Consider the following 17,949-nt stretch of genomic DNA (forward strand, 5'->3'; position numbering starts at 1 on the left):
GGGGGGTGGGGAGGGACGAGGGGGGGGGGGGGAGAGAGATACCAACATGTAATTCAGTGCTCACTTCAAGGGCCTTCTGAGCAAGCAGATTGCTCACTTCAAGGGCCTTCTGAGCAAGAAGATTAGATGATGATGACCTGTCTATGTTTGATGGTTGGTTTCGTGGCGGCCATGGCTTGATTGCGGCACCTGCAGATATTCAACAATGCTGTGGAGCGCCTCAGCAAGTGTGGATCGTTAGATCGGAGCAAGTCTGATGGGAGTCTCAGCGTCACGCCGGGAGGTCAGAAGCTTGTGCAGTTCCTGGCCAAAACAGTTCACCCGCTCCTAGCTTCAGTATGGGTAAGCTGTTCTCTATATAAAAGCCTCTGTGATCTTTGCAGACTGCATTGATTGCACTTGGTTGTAGTAAGCATTCGACCGGGAGTATAGAAGTAATCGGATTACATTACTGATGGTACTACCAAAGCCTTAGTCAGTCGATCAATCAGTTACAGCACCAATGAATGCACACAGCACTGCACTACACTTTGCGGGGTTGTGAAGTCTGTTTGTGTCAAGCAGGCCATAATAGGGCATGCTGCTGCACAGTAGTACACACCAAGCATCTTAAGAAAGCTATACTTGGATGGCTTTAGCCCACAGCGATCCTAGCAGTGTGTCCACAACTGCCCTGCTAACACTGCAGACTGTCTTTCCCTGTGTCCTGTGTGCTGATGTCATGTGCCCCGAATAGGTGTTTGGTACCACCATCCTGCAGCTGTCTGCCGGACAGCCTGAAGCGTTCTTCAAAGCCACCACAACCATTCCCGAGGCACAGATCGAGGCATGCAAGCTTCTTGCACAAGGTCAGATTGAAAAACTGAGCACATTGCTCATTTTCAACACACACACACGCACATGCACACACACACACTCTCTCTCTCTCGCACACACCTTTGGACCTTTGGAAAGCCCATCGCCGAAGGCGATGATAGCTATAAGGCAAGGCAGTAGTTCTTGTGTCGGGATGAGTCATTCGGACGGCGAAAGTCGCAGCCGCAGACACAGACGAACACTCTTGGTTGGGGCTAGCTTGGTGGCTTTCACACACACGCACACTCGCACGCACGTACACACACACACACACACACACACACACACACACACACACACACACTTGTACTTACTTGTTGCTCACTGCCAAAACTGGTCACGTGGGTCTCCCCGGGAGAGGGGAGAGAGACTCAAAAGGAATCTTGGAAAGATGACTCAACTGGCTATTGAACCGCCCAACGGCCGACACCCCCTGAAATCCCCAAAACTCTGGGTGGACTTGAAAATGATCCCACTTATGGGCTCACCACACCTCAGTAAGTGGGTGAGGACAAGGTGCAGAAAAAGGATTGACGGCATCAGGGTATCCGTCCTGGGATCCAACTGCAGTTACCCCTGCCCCCAGTGAAGGTAATACTTGCTACTAGTGTGGGTGGCTAAATCAGAGTGGATCTGATCTAAGCGTCACTAGCATCATTGATTACACACACACACACACACACACACACGCACACACACAAGGGTGACGCAAAACACATTGCATATCATCATCATCAAACCCTCAAACATTATAGGTGTGGACATGGAGTTTCCAGAGGCGGATTGAGAGATTGCTCCTGCAATGGCTTGGAATAAACTTTAAAAAATAACTGTACAGATGGGATTATCCAAACTAAATTGGATTATCCAGACAAAATTGGATATCCAGACAAATTGGATTTTCCAGACAAATTGGATTTTCCAGACAAAGTTAGATTACCTACAGGTCCCCGTATGCACTCACTGATCGTACCTGCTCAGATGTGAGTGCTGTGTGCGGTGTGCTATATCTCTGCAGTCATCCAAGCAGGCATGTAAGTGCATGAGTGTGACTGTGGGCACCTTCACTATCCCTCGATCAGGCTCATTTCAGCGGCCTCTGTGCTCACATGACACTGTGTGTCTGCGGGTGTGCGTGCGTGTGCACGTGTGTGTATGTGTGTGTGTGTGTGTGTGTGTGTGTGTGTGTGTGTGTGTGTGCGTGCGTGTGTGTGCACGTGTGCACGTGTGTATGTACGTGTGTGTATTATGTTGTGTGCACGTGCGGATGTGTGTATGAATGCGCAGGGCAACTGACTTTCTACCGGTGCATTGGCACGGAGATACTGAAAGCTGCGTTACAGTCACTGGTCCACTGTCGTCTATTGAAACGGTGTGTAACCCCATTAGATCATTCATAGATATCTACTGATTTAGCAAATAGCCGCAGAAGGTTGGTCAAACTGAATGAGTATCTACTTTGCTAAAAATTGAAAAAGGATTCAACGCAAGGTAAAGCTGACTGAAATCAGCTTTCAGCCCCGATAATATTGTCATGCTCGCTTTTCATGAGAAACTTGCTCAGTGATTATGGAGAGCTGGGATGATTTTTTGGTCAATTCCAACTTCAACATTATACTGAGCATGACTGAATGCAGAGAGTAGCGAAGAAAGGTTGTGGAACTTGTGGACAAAGAAATCCGACCCACGAGTCAAAAGCAGCGCCACATTTCCATTTCAATTACATCATACACGTTCCGAAACCCTATCTGAGGTCCGCAGTGGCCGCATAGGCCTTGGCGCGGCTTCCATCTCACAGGTCGGATTTCTTTTGGTCGCAACTGCAGAACGTACATGTTGTGTGTTTCACGCACAGTACAGAGTGGTGATGCTTCCCTCAACTCTTATCCATGGCATGCAGTGCAGGGGGAGGGGGGGGGGGGGAGAGCAATGCATAAAGATGCCGGCTTGTTTCCCGAGTTTGGAACGGACGTAAATCCTCCCCAGCTCCTGCTCTTCTTTGATTTGTTCTTTTCATGATTGCACAACAATCAATAATTATTGTTGCTGTTATCTCCATGGCTGACAATGCTGTTCATTTTACCATTGACATTGTTGTTTCTGTCACGGCGGTTTTTGGTGTTGTTGTTGTTGGTGGTGGTGGTGGTGGTGTTGCTGATGGTGTTTCAGGGATGCCGAGTCGGACAACATCTGCATTGTAACTGGTCAACAGCAAACCTTGATCAGAGTGCTCAATATGTTAGGTAAGTAGTTGCCATGCAGCACAACCAGTACAGGTACCTGCATTGTACTGCCAGAACTCTGTATGCAGGACCGCCGGAACTGCAGTTTTCAATTGGTCCGGCCGTACCATACTCTTTCATACTTTCTGCATAGTATGGCGGGGTGTGTGTGGGGGGGGGGGGGGGGTAGGCCCTCCTCAGCAGTAAATATGCGTTGGTAGGTACAAAGTTGGTCCGGCAGTAACCTGACCAACCGGACCTCTTCCGGCTGGCCTGGTATGTCCATGTACAGTTGTGGCAAGTGAAATCCAACACTTGCCATAGGGGACAGCGCCACAAATGGACATCAATGATGTAATGCACTGCACCTAATTTGTACTATAGAGCCGTATGCATCCCAAACAGATCGAAAGGTCACAGGGTAGATACACACAGTTCACAAACATGGTGCACATAAGGAGTATTGGTATACAATCCCCATTCATTTTTGCCATCACCTTTTGAACCTTGACTGTGATGAGTACGAGTTTTGTCATCAGACAGATAAAGTTGTATGTAACACATGTACTGTACGTATGCAGGGCTGCAGGGGCTGCAGACTGCATGGTGCAGTCCCTTATGCCAAGTGTCGGATTTCACTTGCCACAACTGTACATTGCCGTGCATACCCAGTACCTAGTGCCTAGTGGCAGAACTCTGTGTCTGCAAGCACGCGCACATGTGAGTTTACAAACATGACAGAGAAAATACACGGACCGAGGTAAGGTGCCTTACTGCATAACCACTTTGACTGCAGAATGTGGAAATCATGGTTACCGACGACCTTGCAACACTATCTCCACCCCGCTCACCCACCCAACCCCGTTCACCCACCCATTGAAATGCTGCCCTCAGTATGAATAGGCAAGACATCTAAAGACATAAGACAAAGAGTAGAAAGGAAGAAGGAAAAGGCAAACAGAGAAGTGTGTGTAGTGAAATACAGATAGATAGATAGAGAGAGAGAGAGAGAGAGAGAGAGAGAGAGAGAGAGAGAGAGAGAGAGAGAGAGAGAGAGAGAGAGAGAGAGAGAGAGAGAGAGAGAGCGAGAGAGAGAGAGAGAGAGAGAGAGAGAGAGAGAGCCGGAGAGAGAGAGAGAGAGAGAGAGAGAGAGGAGAGAGAGAGAGAGAGAGAGAGAGAGAGAGAGAGAGAGAGAGAGAGAGAGAGAGAGAGGGAGAGAGAGAGAGAGAGTAAGTTACATTTATAAAGACAGGTAAGTCTAACAAATGAGGACTGAGACCTCTACAACAGGGTTTTTACGCCTGAAAGCAGGTGCATGATTTAACAAGCAGGTTGTCAGTCTAGATTGTATGCGCAGATGGAGAAAAAGCGCAGAATTTTTGTAATGAGATGAAAAGCAGAAATAATAAGAAAAGATGAAATGAAAGCCTGCTCACAACCCCGCCCAGCCTTGCGAACTGGGTATGGTGGATTAAGAACCCGGTTCAACGCTCGAGCAAGCGCTCTCCACTCAAGGTGTTCACAGCAACTGATAGGAACTCATATGGGGAAATTATAGAAAAGAAATAATAAGATAAGGGGTCGTCCACAATTATCGAACTTTTTTCACGAAACGAAATAATTTCGTTATGGGGTGGGAGGGGGTTGACCAATTTCGTTTCAGAAAACTTCGATACATGTACATGGCCGTAGGAGCAGTGACACACTTGCGACTTTTGTTGTATACGCATGTATATCTCAACATTTTTTACGTTCTGAGGGGGAGGGAGGGAGGGGTTGGGTCTAAACTAAAATAATTCGTTTGGTGAAAAAAGTTCGATATTTACGGACGGCCCCTAAAGAGAATAAATTTCAACGCACCTCACTAAACGGAGCCCCACATACAGTACCTCAGAAAAGTGGATCTTCCGACCAGTGTTTTTGTTGACGTCGCAACCAGATGATGTAGCTGCTTCGCAGAGACGTCTTACTGCACAAATTACAAATAAATGTTATTCTTCGATTAGAAAACCCAAGCGCTTTCAGAGCCCTCCGAAGAGAGTCCGGGATGAAACCACGCACACCTACCTCAACCGAAAAAGAAACGACCTGCCACCCGTTTGCTCGGCATTGATCGGCCAGATCCGCATACCGCCTGTCCTTCCGCGAGTTACTGACACTGAATCTGTCCTCAGCACAAACTGTCAACTCCATCCAGAATACAATCCTACGACTCGTAGAGTACAGAACTATATCTGGTCTTAGGGTGGTAAGTGCAACACAGCTAGGGAAAGAAATCTTTGCACTAACTGAGAGAGAGAGAGGGAGAGGGAGAGGGAGAGGGAGAGAGAGGGGGGGGGGGGAGGGAGGGAGATAGATAGATAGAGAGAGAGCTTCATGGTGCACGTGCGTGTGTGTGTAGGTAGGTACATTTTTATTTGAATTCGCAGAACCAAACGGGCGGTGTCGCCCAATTACATGGAAGCGAATGGAAACAGTTAATATTGTAGGAAATAGCCTAACATGATAGCAGGGTGTAGTACAAAGCAAAGAACGCTCAGTCAATGAATAACGTTAACGTTAGAATACAACAACGGGGAGGCGGTAAACAGCACATGACTGGTACTGTGGAGTACCGCAAACGTTCAAAGATTCCTGTAGTGTTCAGTAGTGGGTGCTACTGCTAGCAAGACAGAACGGGAGGCAGGCTTGTTTGAACTGGTGGTACTGGGTAATACGACGCACGTCGGATGTCAGGGTGTTCCATAAAATGGACCCGGGTGTGTATGCGCGTTACTGGTGTAACTTGTTATGTGTGTGTGTGTGTGTGTGTGTGTGTGTGTGTGTATGTGTGTGTGTGTGTGTGTGTGTGTGTGTGTGTGTGTGTGTGTGTGTGTGTGTGTGTGTGTGTGTGTGTGTGTGTGTGTGTGTGTGTGTGTGTGTGTGTGTGTGTGTGTGTGTGTGTGTGTGTGTGTGTGTGTGTGTGTGTGTGTGTGTGTGTGTGTGTGTGTGTGTGTGTGTGTGTGTGTGTGTGTGTGTGTGTGTGTGTGTGTGTGTGTGTGTGTGTGTGTGTGTGTGTGTGTGTGTGTGTGTGTGTGTGTGTGTGTGTGTGTGTGTGTGTGTGTGTGTGTGTGTGTGTGTGTGTGTGTGTGTGTGTGTGTGTGTGTGTGTGTGTGTGTGTGTGTGTGTGTGTGTGTGTGTGTGTGTGTGTGTGTGTGTGTGTGTGTGTGTGTGTGTGTGTGTGTGTGTGTGTGTGTGTGTGTGTGTGTGTGTGTGTGTGTGTGTGTGTGTGTGTGTGTGTGTGTGTGTGTGTGTGTGTGTGTGTGTGTGTGTGTGTGTGTGCATGACTTGATTCCCTATGCCTGCATGGTCTGTCACTGTGTGTAGGCGGTATTCTCAAACATGCTGGACAGCGTGTACATAACCGACTGCCACACGGAGCGGGTGCACGCCTCTAGTGCATATTGCCTGTGGGACCAAGCCGGCTGATGATGATGGCTGTTGGATGGCGCGCATTTGTCATGTTCGCGGTGATTAACTTGCATTCCTGACTGGGCTCTGCATTCGATTTCGCACCTACTTGAATGATCTTGCTTCAAGGAGCTGTCCGGTAAAAAGCTTGGCCGTTGGTCTGTTAGTGCCAGCCACCAGATATATTCCGAGTCCGATCCTCGCTTCTTCATTACGCTATAGGCAGGCTACATGTACTAGTACTTAAAGTGTACCTAACCGTTCAGAGACTTCAGCCGTTACTATTTACAGGGATCCCCTGCATAGGCCCGGCGGGGTGTATTCTGTTACATGCAGTATGCATCTCTAGTTCGGCATTAGTACAATAGAAGTTTAGGAGCCCTTGGCCAAGGTGCGTGAAGATGTATTTCTGGAGTTGAGTTTTAATAGTTTTACACTGGCCCTGCTGTAGGCTGGTGAAATATATTCTGCGATGCACTTGAGCCCACGGAAATCTATTTTTTAAATAAATTTTGTGTCCTATTTTCTCTGTGAGTATTAAATGCTTATAATTATATAGGGTCATTATCGTTAGCTGTGTTCAATACAAGCAACTGCTCTTTATAATAGCTTCATAGATAAGGAGTTCGAGCTTGCAAATAGTATGTTTTCAAGATGAATAGAGAATTTCAGTTGTCGTTAACTTTTTACTGGCAACGAACTCTTCTCAGTTGCTGCTCAGTTGCTGCTCACTTCCTACTCAGTTCTTGCTTTGTTCCTTGTCAGTTTCACAATTTCGTTAGAATAGACAATCAATATACATGACCATAATTGCTGTGTCCTGATCCCACAAGCCTGTCCCCGGGGAAAATTGCGATTCCGCGGCCGCGTTTTTTCCCCCGCGTTTTTTGCGATTTTTAAAAGACCGCGTTTTCCGCGATTTTCCCGCGTTTTTTGAACTTTTTTGTAGCACTACACGTACACAGTGCACTGTTCGGTCAGCAACGTCTCATCGTGGCGGCTGTTTACTCAAATATGACGAGTGCTTACACCAGAGACTTGTAACTGATTGATTTCACTACATACTCACTGAAAATTGCCGCACATCAATATTATTCACCGCATATTTACCGCACATTTACCGCAAATTATGCCATATTATGCCGCGTTTTTCCCCGTGTTTTTTGCGATTTTTTCCGCAATTTTCCCCGGGGACAGACAAGCATCCAGCCAGCACCAGTAGGTTGGGGGGGGGGGGAGCCATAACAAGAGCGTGTGCAGTGTGATAATATTAGTTCTACATAAGTACTCACCGTTAGGCGCTGCATCTGCCGCTAGGGTTTATCGGGTGTTAGCGGCCGTCGTGAGTTCCCTTCGGGAACGGATACGATAATTTACTTTACTTTTACTTTAAGTACTCAATCTGCATAAGTAGATATATTACTACTATGCGCAGTGCACATGATAATAAGACAGTAGTATCTATGATTTATTGCATTCCCAACTCATCACAACCACGCGCTCTTCAGCCGAACCATTATAGACACCATGCACCAGCAAGGACACTTCCGTTGAGAGATAATTATTGTTCTACGCCTCTAGACAGCTGTTTCGCTCCCTGTCGGAGTTCTCACACTTTACCATTTTAGCAGCTTGCATATGCTATTGTTATACAGTCAGACCTCGCATAACCGCACACATCCGTTTTCCAGAAAAAAATCCGGATAGGCGAGGGAACCGGATAATCGAACACACATACTGGATGTATGCATGGCATATGCTGTAAATCGGTAACCAACGATTTTCTTCCGGATGATGAGGGATCCGGATAAAAGAGGACCGGATAAGCGAGGTCTGACTGTATGTGGAAAACGCGAACTTGCGCCATTTCTGGTGTATAAGAATGATCATTCCTCCATTATCATCAGTATCATCCTCTACTGATGAGCTCCGACAGGGAGCGAAACAGCTGTCTAGAGGCGTAGAACAATATTAATATCTCTCAACGGAAGTGTCCTTGCTGGTGTCTATATGGTTCGGCTGAAGAGCGCGTGGTTGTGATGAGTTGGGAATGCAATAAATAATATTTAATTGAAAATATGGCCGAAAGCTCTGTCGCAATATTTAGTTCTGAAGTATCTATGATAGCAAAAGTACATATATAACAGTATTGTTAGAACAGAGAGGTTCCAGGCTGTCCAAGAGAGTGCTCAACACCGAGAGGTAGAGCTGGTTCAAACAATAGGAGGACAGAAAGTGTTTTTACTCCGAGTTTCACGCACTAAGCGATCATGGATTACTGTTTTCTGATGATCGTGTAGTGCGTGAAACTCGGAGTAAAAACACTTTCTCTGTCCTCCTATTATTTTAACAGTATTGTTATCAAAATCAAGAGGACAAGCTGAATTGATATGTGCATACTTCATTCGTGCAGTATGTTTAAAAGCGGTGGAAATGCAATGACAAAAAAAGATTAAGAAGTATGAAATCGTAATGGAACGAGTATAGAAAACCAAAGCAAGAGATGTAGCACCTCTAATGTGCAAGTGTAGTTAACTAGTTGTATTAACTTGTAACAATGAAAGTGTGGTTGTAACAATGAAAGTGGGAACAACCAACAAGTGTGGTTGTAACAATGAAAGTGGGAACAACCAACATGATTGTGTGAACTACTAGTACTTGTATGCTAACAATTTGAGTGCAAATAGAATGGGAACTGGCAAAGTTGCCGGAACTCGGATGGTGAGCCAATCAAGGATCAAGGATGTCCTGCTCCTTTTTAACTGACAAAGTGTCAATACTAAACATGATTGCACTTCAGATCGAGCAACTTGCTATGATTAAGACCAAGCCGAGTTGGCCACACCAAACCTGACATCACGGTGCACTGCTGTCCTTATCTCTTTAGACGAGTTAGAACTCGGATAGAACGGTAAAGTTTGCTTTCCATCTTCATACCACCCTCCGAGTGACGGGAAGAGGATAGTGATAATACAACCTACATTTAGGAGCATCGTTTAGAGAGCATGTCTGAGAACACACCAAATGATGTGGCTTTGATCTCTCCGACTTCGCTCAAATGTTGGTCTAACTCTCTTATTGGCTATAGTCATCGTGAGAATAAAGATAAAAAGATAACAACAACAATAACATCACCACCACAACCACCACCACCACCACCAACAACAACATTAACAACAACAACAACAACAACAACAACAACAACAACAACAACAACAACAACAACAACAACAACAACAGCAGCAGCAACAACAACAACAACAGCAGCAGCAGCAGCAGCAGCAGCAGCAACAACAGCAGCAGCAGCAGCAACAGCAGCAGCAGCATCAACAACAACAACAACAACAACTTCTCGTACTCCCTTCAAATCCGAGATATCCCTGCTGTTGCACAACTCTGTATGCTCGTGTAGCGACCACCCCTCCCCGTACACTTAAAAGTACGCAACTCTGTATGCTCGTGTGGCGACCACCCCTGCCCGTACACTTAAGTAGTCATTAACCCCTAGGCCCTGCCCACCCAATTCTTCCTCACTCTTTCTCCTTTCTTACACTATTATCTCTTATTGGCCACTGGCTATCGTGAGAATAAAGATTTGAACAACAACAACAACAACAACAACAACAAGAACAACAGCAGCAGCAGCAGCAGCAACAGCAGCAGCAGCAGCAGCAGCAGCAGCAGCAGCAGCAGCAGCAGCAGCAGCAGCAGCAGCAACAACAACAACAACAACAACAACAACAACTCAAGCTCATAGTATAATAATAGGCTACTACATGTACTAGTACTATGCAAGCAACGTTTGGGAGGATACGGTGAGCAAACCTAGAGATAAGGGTGATGCGGCCCCAGCAGCCATGCATGACAACATCATGGACAGTAGGGAGAAGAAAGAATGAAACAGGGAGGAAAGCCGCACAGCTTTGCTAGATGATAGGTACCGTACTGGCCAGGGAAATAGAACTTCGCGAATAAATGATTGCGCCGGGCCATACACGGCCCTAGAATGGGGCGCTACTATATTCATGGGGTCGAATATCTCTGACCAGATCTGTAGTTATAGCTAGAAGCATGCGGGTGCTGAGGGAATACTCAACTCAATGCAAATAACTTGACAAGCCCTGGGCATGCTGTCACGCTGATTGACTAAACTTGATAACGTCAGCCAGTCAAAATACGAAGGCCACAGGGGGGGGGGGGGGGTGAGCACGAGCCATAGGTAGCGAGACTTGTGACCCTGTTTGTCGATCTCGCACAAACTAGTCGTATCACGCCTTTCAAACCATGCATACCGGTAGAAGGCTTCAAGGAACTCAACACGAGCACTCACACAGCCCGGTCATGGGTGCCACGGGGGACAGGCAAGGCTTCGCTATCAAGTTGAGCGAAGAGAACGCCCCAAGTGCCTACTCGCCCCTACTGCCGTTTGTCTGAAGCAGCCTCTGGGACACGTTCACGGTCATTTGGCATCAGCACCGACTGCTTGGCTCAGCTCGTCATGTCTCGTGCGCGGCCATCCCAGGATGTCCTTCACAATGTCGCTTGTCAGCGCAACTCCGATGTTGCAAAAACCCTTCAAATGCTGTACATTCTCAACCCAAGTGCGGTGGGTCTTTGTCAGCACCTCTTTATGGGCCTTTATTTCAGACACTACACTCTTACTTTGGCCTGAGTGTATGGCGATAGCTTGCCACTGGAATTTCCCTTTCTTAAAGTACAGTGGTGATCCGCTTTGACCATTACCTGTGTCGGCAGCATGATACAGCAGCTCAGCTTCTGGTTGAGCGGTAGTGGTGTCAAGCAGCTGTGGTGTAGTCGCCCCTCGAAGGTGGCAAGCCTTCCCTTTTGCCATGTAGAGATCATTCCCATCGCCGGAATTGAGATAACCAGCAACCATCATGGACTTATCGCAATATTTGGTGAGTTGGGCTGCAGAGATGGACATGTCGACATGCAGAGCATCTGGAAAGAAGCATGCTCCGAGGTCGATGTAGATTGCAGCATAGTCAAACTCCGACGGAGGCTTCCTAGTTGGGCTGTGCATGGAGTGAGCGGAGACTGCGAACGTGCACTGCATGTTCTGACGGCTCTCAGTGTTGCTTTCTACAAGCATCTTGCCGTCGGCCGTGTAGATTTTCACTCGGTGTGCCATGCCGGCTCCATTACCTGCATCAAGGAGGACATGTGCAGCTGTGAGGATAACAGACAGCTGAGGCTCGGTGCCAGGCATCTGACCCGATGTGCCAGTGGGGGCCAAGAGGTCGGTGATGAACCCACTCCCCGGAAGGCCGGACCATTCTTGTTCCTCGTCAGGTTTCGTGGCATCGTGATTAGCGGCTCTGAACGTTGGCACCACTCTGACCACTGTGTGCCATGGCCCATTGGATGGTGGTGTTGAACCAAACATGTCAAGACTGTCCTCGGGAAAATTAACCCGCACCTTGTACGCCCTGCTCTCCTCACCTTGGCATACTTTGAGCCCAGTTGTGTCTGGAGGGAAGTCTTCCTGAGTTGCCATAACTATTATCCAGGCACCAGAAGAATTGAAGACCACTAGCCTGCTTGTGCTAGACACAAGCTAGTGGACAGCGTTGGCTGACTTGGCCGATGACACCAGGTAGCTCTACGTCTATGCACCCAACACACTGGCACAGCAAGCTGGTAGCGTTGCCGCTCCCCTGCACCGTGCAGACTGCAGGTTAAGTCAGGTTGGGTCGGGTCGGGCCGGTGAAGCCAGGTCAGGTCACTGGTGGGTCAGGCCGGTCGGGTCGGGTCAGGTCAGGTCGGCTGTGCGGGGGCGGTCAGGCTGAAGTGTACGTGTACGCGCTTGCTGCACACTAGCACACTGCACACTAGCACACTGCGTGACGTACTGCGGCGACGGGTACAAGTGCTGAGCAAAGTCTATGCCGACTCTCGGCTAGGAGCTGCCGGAAACTTGCCTGCATGCACACACATGACAATGCATTAAAACATACACACACATCACCACACGCCACAACACACACATCACCACACGCCACCACACACACATAATTATATACATGGAACACACCCATACATACACACACACGCACACGCACACACACACACACACACACACACACGCAATAAGTGAATGTACTTGGGTAGACAGCAAAAGAGGAGAGAGAATCATTGTTGTAACTCAGAGTACTGTAGTATTAATCGGAGGAGAGGGGAGGCCACTCGATGTTGCCCAGCAACCGTAGGTTACAGTCATGATTAATGGGAGGCCACTCGATGTCCCTCAGCAATCATAGACGTCTACGGTCTATACTGTGCAGGTATGGGTGGGCGGTATAGAATAAGAATATCATAAAATATTCACAGCCAGCGTGCACTGAGAGTCAGTCAGACAGAGTTTTCCGCATCCGCAGGAACACCACCACCCTCGAGGGATTAAGGTGCAGATGCAGTTCATAATGTAGGGTGAAACTTTATAAGAGCGCAATGGAGCGTGACCTTGGACTACTTGCATTAGATGCACGGTACAACAGATCTGGTGTGCTGACAATTATGAACTAGGGAGAAGTAAAATTGATGTATTTTACCCGGCAATCCATGCGTGTGGTATGAACAGTCGAGTGCCTAGATGTTAGCCCCCACCCGTGGCCACACTACCTTCCTCAGTAAACCTACCCTGCTGGAGGCTGTCGGACCGAAGATCTTTGTAGACTTCGTGGGCATCACCAGTGCAGCCTCGACCTACCAAGATCTAAGTCACCTTTCGAGTGATCCAATTCCCGCGCCCCAAGTAAATAAATACACCTGTCTTTCTCCAGGTTACCATGATTAACGATGATGTCATGGCTCCCGGTACTGTAACGGTACAACTACAAGTTCAATGTGCATCCACGGCTCCCGCTCGGCATACCACCGTCTAGTCAATGCACTCAGGGAGTTGGCTGTTGTGGAGGGGCATATGTGAGGTGCTGTTCGTCTTAGTTATTATATTTTTAGAAAAGAAAAAGGACCAAGGAACTACAAGTTACGCTTTAATGTCCACTAACACCACCAGTTACTAAACAATCAGCTCCATCCGAGTCCATTCTTATATTATAGGGCTCAAACGGCTACGGTTTTCACCTTAACGGTTAACTGCTACGCTAACGGTTGGTTTATCGGTTATAACCTATAAGCTGCGGCAGTCTGGCGCGTAGCTAGTTTGAACAGTATCGTACAATATACTTGGTCAAAAATGTACTCTGCAGACTTACTACTAAGTACTAATCCATGCAGCACATGTTGGCATGCTCATTCACGCCTATTCACAGACCAGAAGCATTAAAGATGGCATGAAATTGATTCAAATTGTCACGGATGGTACCATGTAGTGTGCATGTATGCATATGTACATGTACATACACGATAGGTAGTAAAACTGCCAAAACTCGGTAAAAATGTGTACTTCGAAAACTCGAAAAAGTACCCGCGTAACCTTTACACAAACGGTTAACCTTTATCTTTTCAAAACCGGTCTTAAACCGGTTAATCGGACTAACTGTTTGAGCCCTATTATATTATCAATCAAGTGTATTTTATTTGAAACTCGGGTATTGAGCCAATAATAAAAGTAGAAAGGAAAAGGACATATGGAAACAGGACGTCGAATGTCTCAGTACTCTGTCAGTTTTGTGCCTAGTTGTTGCACTTTCTGACTGTATATAGTATCTAGTTACGGTGGTGGAGAGTTACTCTTTACTCGTTTCCATATGTCCTTTTCCTTTCTAATTGTATTTTAATCTGTATTTGATGCTGCTGTAGTTTTGGAGTGGTATAACATCACATCACGTGACATAGCCTCAATTAATTACACATTGTTTTTGCTTTTGGGTTACAAATGAGAGTCCTCCGGCTTGGTAGAGTGCTCAATATTCGTTCCGAACGGTTCGAATAGAGCTAACTTACACACGGCACAGAGCACCAAGCATCGTTCATTGTAACTAATCGTTTCATGCCCATAGGCAATCATCAGACAACTAAACTTTTGGGTTACCGTATTTCCCCGATTGTAAGTCGCACTCGATTGTAAGTCGCATCCCCATTTTCAGGTCCTTGTCATATCGTTTCAATATATTCACTTCAGTAGTAAGTCATGCTCGATTGTAAGTCACACCCCTTTTTTGGGAATGAAGTTTATATTAGTGTAAAAAGGTGCGACTTATAATCGGGGAAATACGGTACATATTTTTTTTCCTTTTCTGGTTTTCTGGATTTGCATTAGTATTGCATTTTCATCCATTGCCGCGTGTTTCTTTTGCCCGTAAAAGAGGGTTGACACTACAAATACAACAACAACAAATTCGACAAGTACAAACTCTCACCTATACCGTGTCTCTCAACCCTGAGTCAGGTTATTTTCTACTCTCGAAATCCTCACACCTTCGCATCTTTTTTGTACTGTTTCGGATAGTTCGCTGTGGTTGGGCTATCGCCCTTCATTTCACGTTCACTTGTTATTGGCAGTCGTTCGACGAGCCAGGAAATGTCGAATAAATGCAAATACAAAAACAAAAACACACTTACACTCTTCTAGTAAATTCGCACTCACACACACTTGCACATGTATGAACATTGTCACATTGCACTTGCTGAATTTCCTATCATTTCTCACTACAGTCAGGGGCATCGGAAGGTATTTGACATTGGGGCGGCCATGTATGGATGAAGGGTCCAGGGGGTCCTCCCCCGGCAGAACATTGTAGGGAAATTGGGGCCCAAATAGCCCATATTCCATTGCTTCAGAAATTCCAAGATGAAATTATTGGTGTGGCTTTGGCCGCACCTGCCGCACCGGTTCCGGCGCCCCTGCAGTGTATAGTTTTTATTACCAGTGCAATTTGTCTGAAGTTAGTGCTATCTTTCTTACTATTCTGGTATCCTCATTTTTTCACTCCAACGGTATAAATCCGCCATCGATCCGCTATCATGGCTGACCAAGCCCGCCTGGATGTAGCTGCGAGTGGCATTTGGGGTGGTCGATTTGAACGCACCTTCATTTGTGTACGGGTTTTAACCCTTCGCGTCTTCAAATCGTGCTGCCTCACTTGCCTCCGCCTACACCAGGCAGGAGAATGAAAAGCGCTGCCAGCATGAGCAGAGAATCCTTGATATTGAGCACGCGTCATTCATCCCGGCGGTCTTCACAACCACTGGTGGAATGGGTCGTCACTGCGCAGCTCTATACAAGAGGACAGCTTCCCTCTTGAGATAAGACCCTGGAGCCGTACAGCATTGTAATGGCCTGGGTTCGCTGCCACCTTAGCTTCGCTCTGCTTACTGCAGCTTAGATCAAGCGTAATGTGTCTTCACGGTTCGCGTTCCCTCAGAGTGTCTCACGATGTTTCCTCAGGCACCGGCATCACTGGTTGCCGTGGAGGCTGCACTAGCTAGCCATGCACCATACGTTAAGCTCCCTCGATATTAGACTGTTGTCACAGCCATGTTAGCGCCCTCCCTCCATTTTAGCTCATTTTCTTCCTGTTGAGGTTGCACTTGTGTTCATTTCCCTCCATTTTAGCTCATTTTCTTCCTGTTGAGGTTACGCTTGTGTTCATTTCCCTCCATTTTAGCTCAGTTCCTGCAGGTTGAGGTTGCGCTTGTGTTCATTTCCCTCCATTTTAGCTAGTTTCCTGCAGGTTGAGGTTGCGCTTGTGTGTATTTTGCCCGCGTACAAGAGGCTTGGGTACACTGTCATATAAAATCCTATTCAATTGTAGTTTCATCATTCCCTTTTATTATAATAGTCACGAATTCCATTGATAATTGTGACAAGAAAACCGTTCTGGAACACTTTGTTCGTTGCTATGGTTGTGACATGAGTGCGCATATACAAAAAGTCATGTAGTTTTTATTCATTGACAAAAACAAGACTTTAAGGGGCCGTCCGTAAATATCGATGTTTTTTTAGAGACGATATTGGTGCTTCTCTCCCTTGACCCCCCTCCCTCCCCCCAGAAGACGCACATGTACATCTAGATCATGGAATCAATATTTTTGGATGCTCATGAAGTGCCCAGGATGTTGAGGGTCCGGTGTAGGCGTGAAAATCCCGCCGCACTCACGCAATAGCTGCATCGCCTGGGGGGAGCGAACCGGGTTGGCGCTGCAGTGCTCAGCCATCGTGTACCAGGTGTACTGGTGTAGCCAAAGCGGCTACGCTCGGGCTTGACTTTTTTCAAATCCTTGTTCAGACAGTGAAGACTGGAAACTCTTGTGGAGTTCGTCCGTGTTTGTTCGCACTGCCTCTACGTCTTGAAAAAGGTCTCCCGCAGGCATCGTTCGGCCGATTTCACAATCAATAGCTCATTCTTTTGCTCTTGAAATTCGCCATGGGCGTACAGCTTCCAATTTTTGATTTTGTTCTTGTGTCGCGAGTTTTAGCTCCGCGAACGGAAGCTGGTTTCACATTTCTTGTATAGCCATTTAGACGTCCGCGTGCAGGGATCGGCGAAACTTCAGATATTTACATCGATATTTTTCTGATGCTCGAAAAGACGCACATGGCTCAAACCCCCTCCCCCCCAGACGCACCAATATCGTCTCTAAAAAAACATCGATATTTACGGACGGCCCCTAATACATTATTGTAGTAAGTTAGTACTACATGTACATGTATGTACCGGTAGTACTAGTCCATTCATAAAAAAAATGGGTCCTGGCTTTGGCGAGCTCCCGTATTTGGCGATTTTTCGTGATTTCATCGTACACAGTGCAGTGCTGCGAACTTTGAAATTTGAAAAAGGGTCCAAAAAGGGTGCCTGAACTGGGGTTCGAACCGCAGAATGCACTGTTGCAGGCGGGGTCAAACGGCCTGGATTTTGATGGTTTTTCCCAATTCAGTGCTTTTGGGGCAAAACCTGGCCGAAATCCTATTCTTGCTATGGCTTGCTTTTTGGACAAAAAAACTTCAGAAACATAATTGGAAGAGGATTCCATATGGGATTGCAGAAAAAAATTCTAAAAAAACTCAACGTTTGACCCATTTATGGCCAAAAGCTAGAAGTTCATTTTTTTCTGAATGGACTGTAGTAGTAGTAGTACCCACCTCCAGGCTCCTGTGCCTCACACGAACGTCTGTCTTTTGCAGACAGCCCTCTATGTACAGCGCCAGGAAGTAGCGGTGTGGTCTCCGACACCCCAGAGCCAGAGGCCGAAGCTCCGGGACGGCGCTGCGGTAGTCGCTGGTGTCCACCGTGGTCCACGGTTTGTTGTCCAGGCGGCCCGGTCACGTAAAGTCTTGAGTGCCTAGCGCTAGCGAGGCTGCTCACTGCTCAGGCAGCTGAGGCTAATATAGCCATAGGGGCTGCTATCGGAGGAGCGGAAAAGTACGGAGTACATCTACTGCCGGCCACTGGATCGCATATGAAAAAAGGCCCTACTTGTCCTTGAGTTGTAGGCC

The 17,949-nt window shown here is 47.1% G+C and overlaps 2 protein-coding genes across 2 annotated transcripts in view; one reads left to right on the forward strand and one right to left on the reverse strand.

Moving 5' to 3' along the window:
• LOC135804931 (dihydroxyacetone phosphate acyltransferase-like) overlaps nucleotides 1-7,331 on the forward strand; it is a 22,136-nt gene extending 14,805 nt beyond the window's left edge. Inside the window, exons 11-15 of the mRNA XM_065318910.1 lie at nucleotides 196-342; nucleotides 737-848; nucleotides 2,143-2,227; nucleotides 3,025-3,098; nucleotides 6,444-7,331. Coding sequence (XP_065174982.1) covers nucleotides 196-342; nucleotides 737-848; nucleotides 2,143-2,227; nucleotides 3,025-3,098; nucleotides 6,444-6,514 — 489 coding nt within the window. The 3' untranslated portion in view covers nucleotides 6,515-7,331. The remainder of the gene's footprint in view (nucleotides 1-195; nucleotides 343-736; nucleotides 849-2,142; nucleotides 2,228-3,024; nucleotides 3,099-6,443) is intronic.
• A 1,581-nt stretch (nucleotides 7,332-8,912) lies between these two features.
• LOC135804932 (uncharacterized) lies at nucleotides 8,913-17,943 on the reverse strand. Its single transcript, XM_065318911.1, has 2 exons — nucleotides 17,596-17,943; nucleotides 8,913-12,469 (listed from the first exon to the last, which is right to left on the reverse strand). Exon 2 carries the CDS (start codon nucleotides 12,043-12,045, stop codon nucleotides 10,987-10,989), a length of 1,059 nt encoding a protein of 352 aa, XP_065174983.1. The 5' UTR covers nucleotides 12,046-12,469; nucleotides 17,596-17,943; the 3' UTR covers nucleotides 8,913-10,986.
• Nucleotides 17,944-17,949: the final 6 nt, after the last annotated feature.

This window comes from Sycon ciliatum, chromosome 1 (genome assembly GCF_964019385.1).
Source record: "Sycon ciliatum chromosome 1, ocSycCili1.1, whole genome shotgun sequence".
Taxonomy (NCBI): Eukaryota; Metazoa; Porifera; class Calcarea; order Leucosolenida; family Sycettidae; genus Sycon; species Sycon ciliatum.

What these genes read in the sequence shown, in the direction of transcription:
- LOC135804932 (XM_065318911.1), bottom strand. Translation starts at nt 12,045, where the DNA reads ATGGCAACTCAGGAAGACTTCCCTCCAGACACAACTGGGCTCAAAGTA.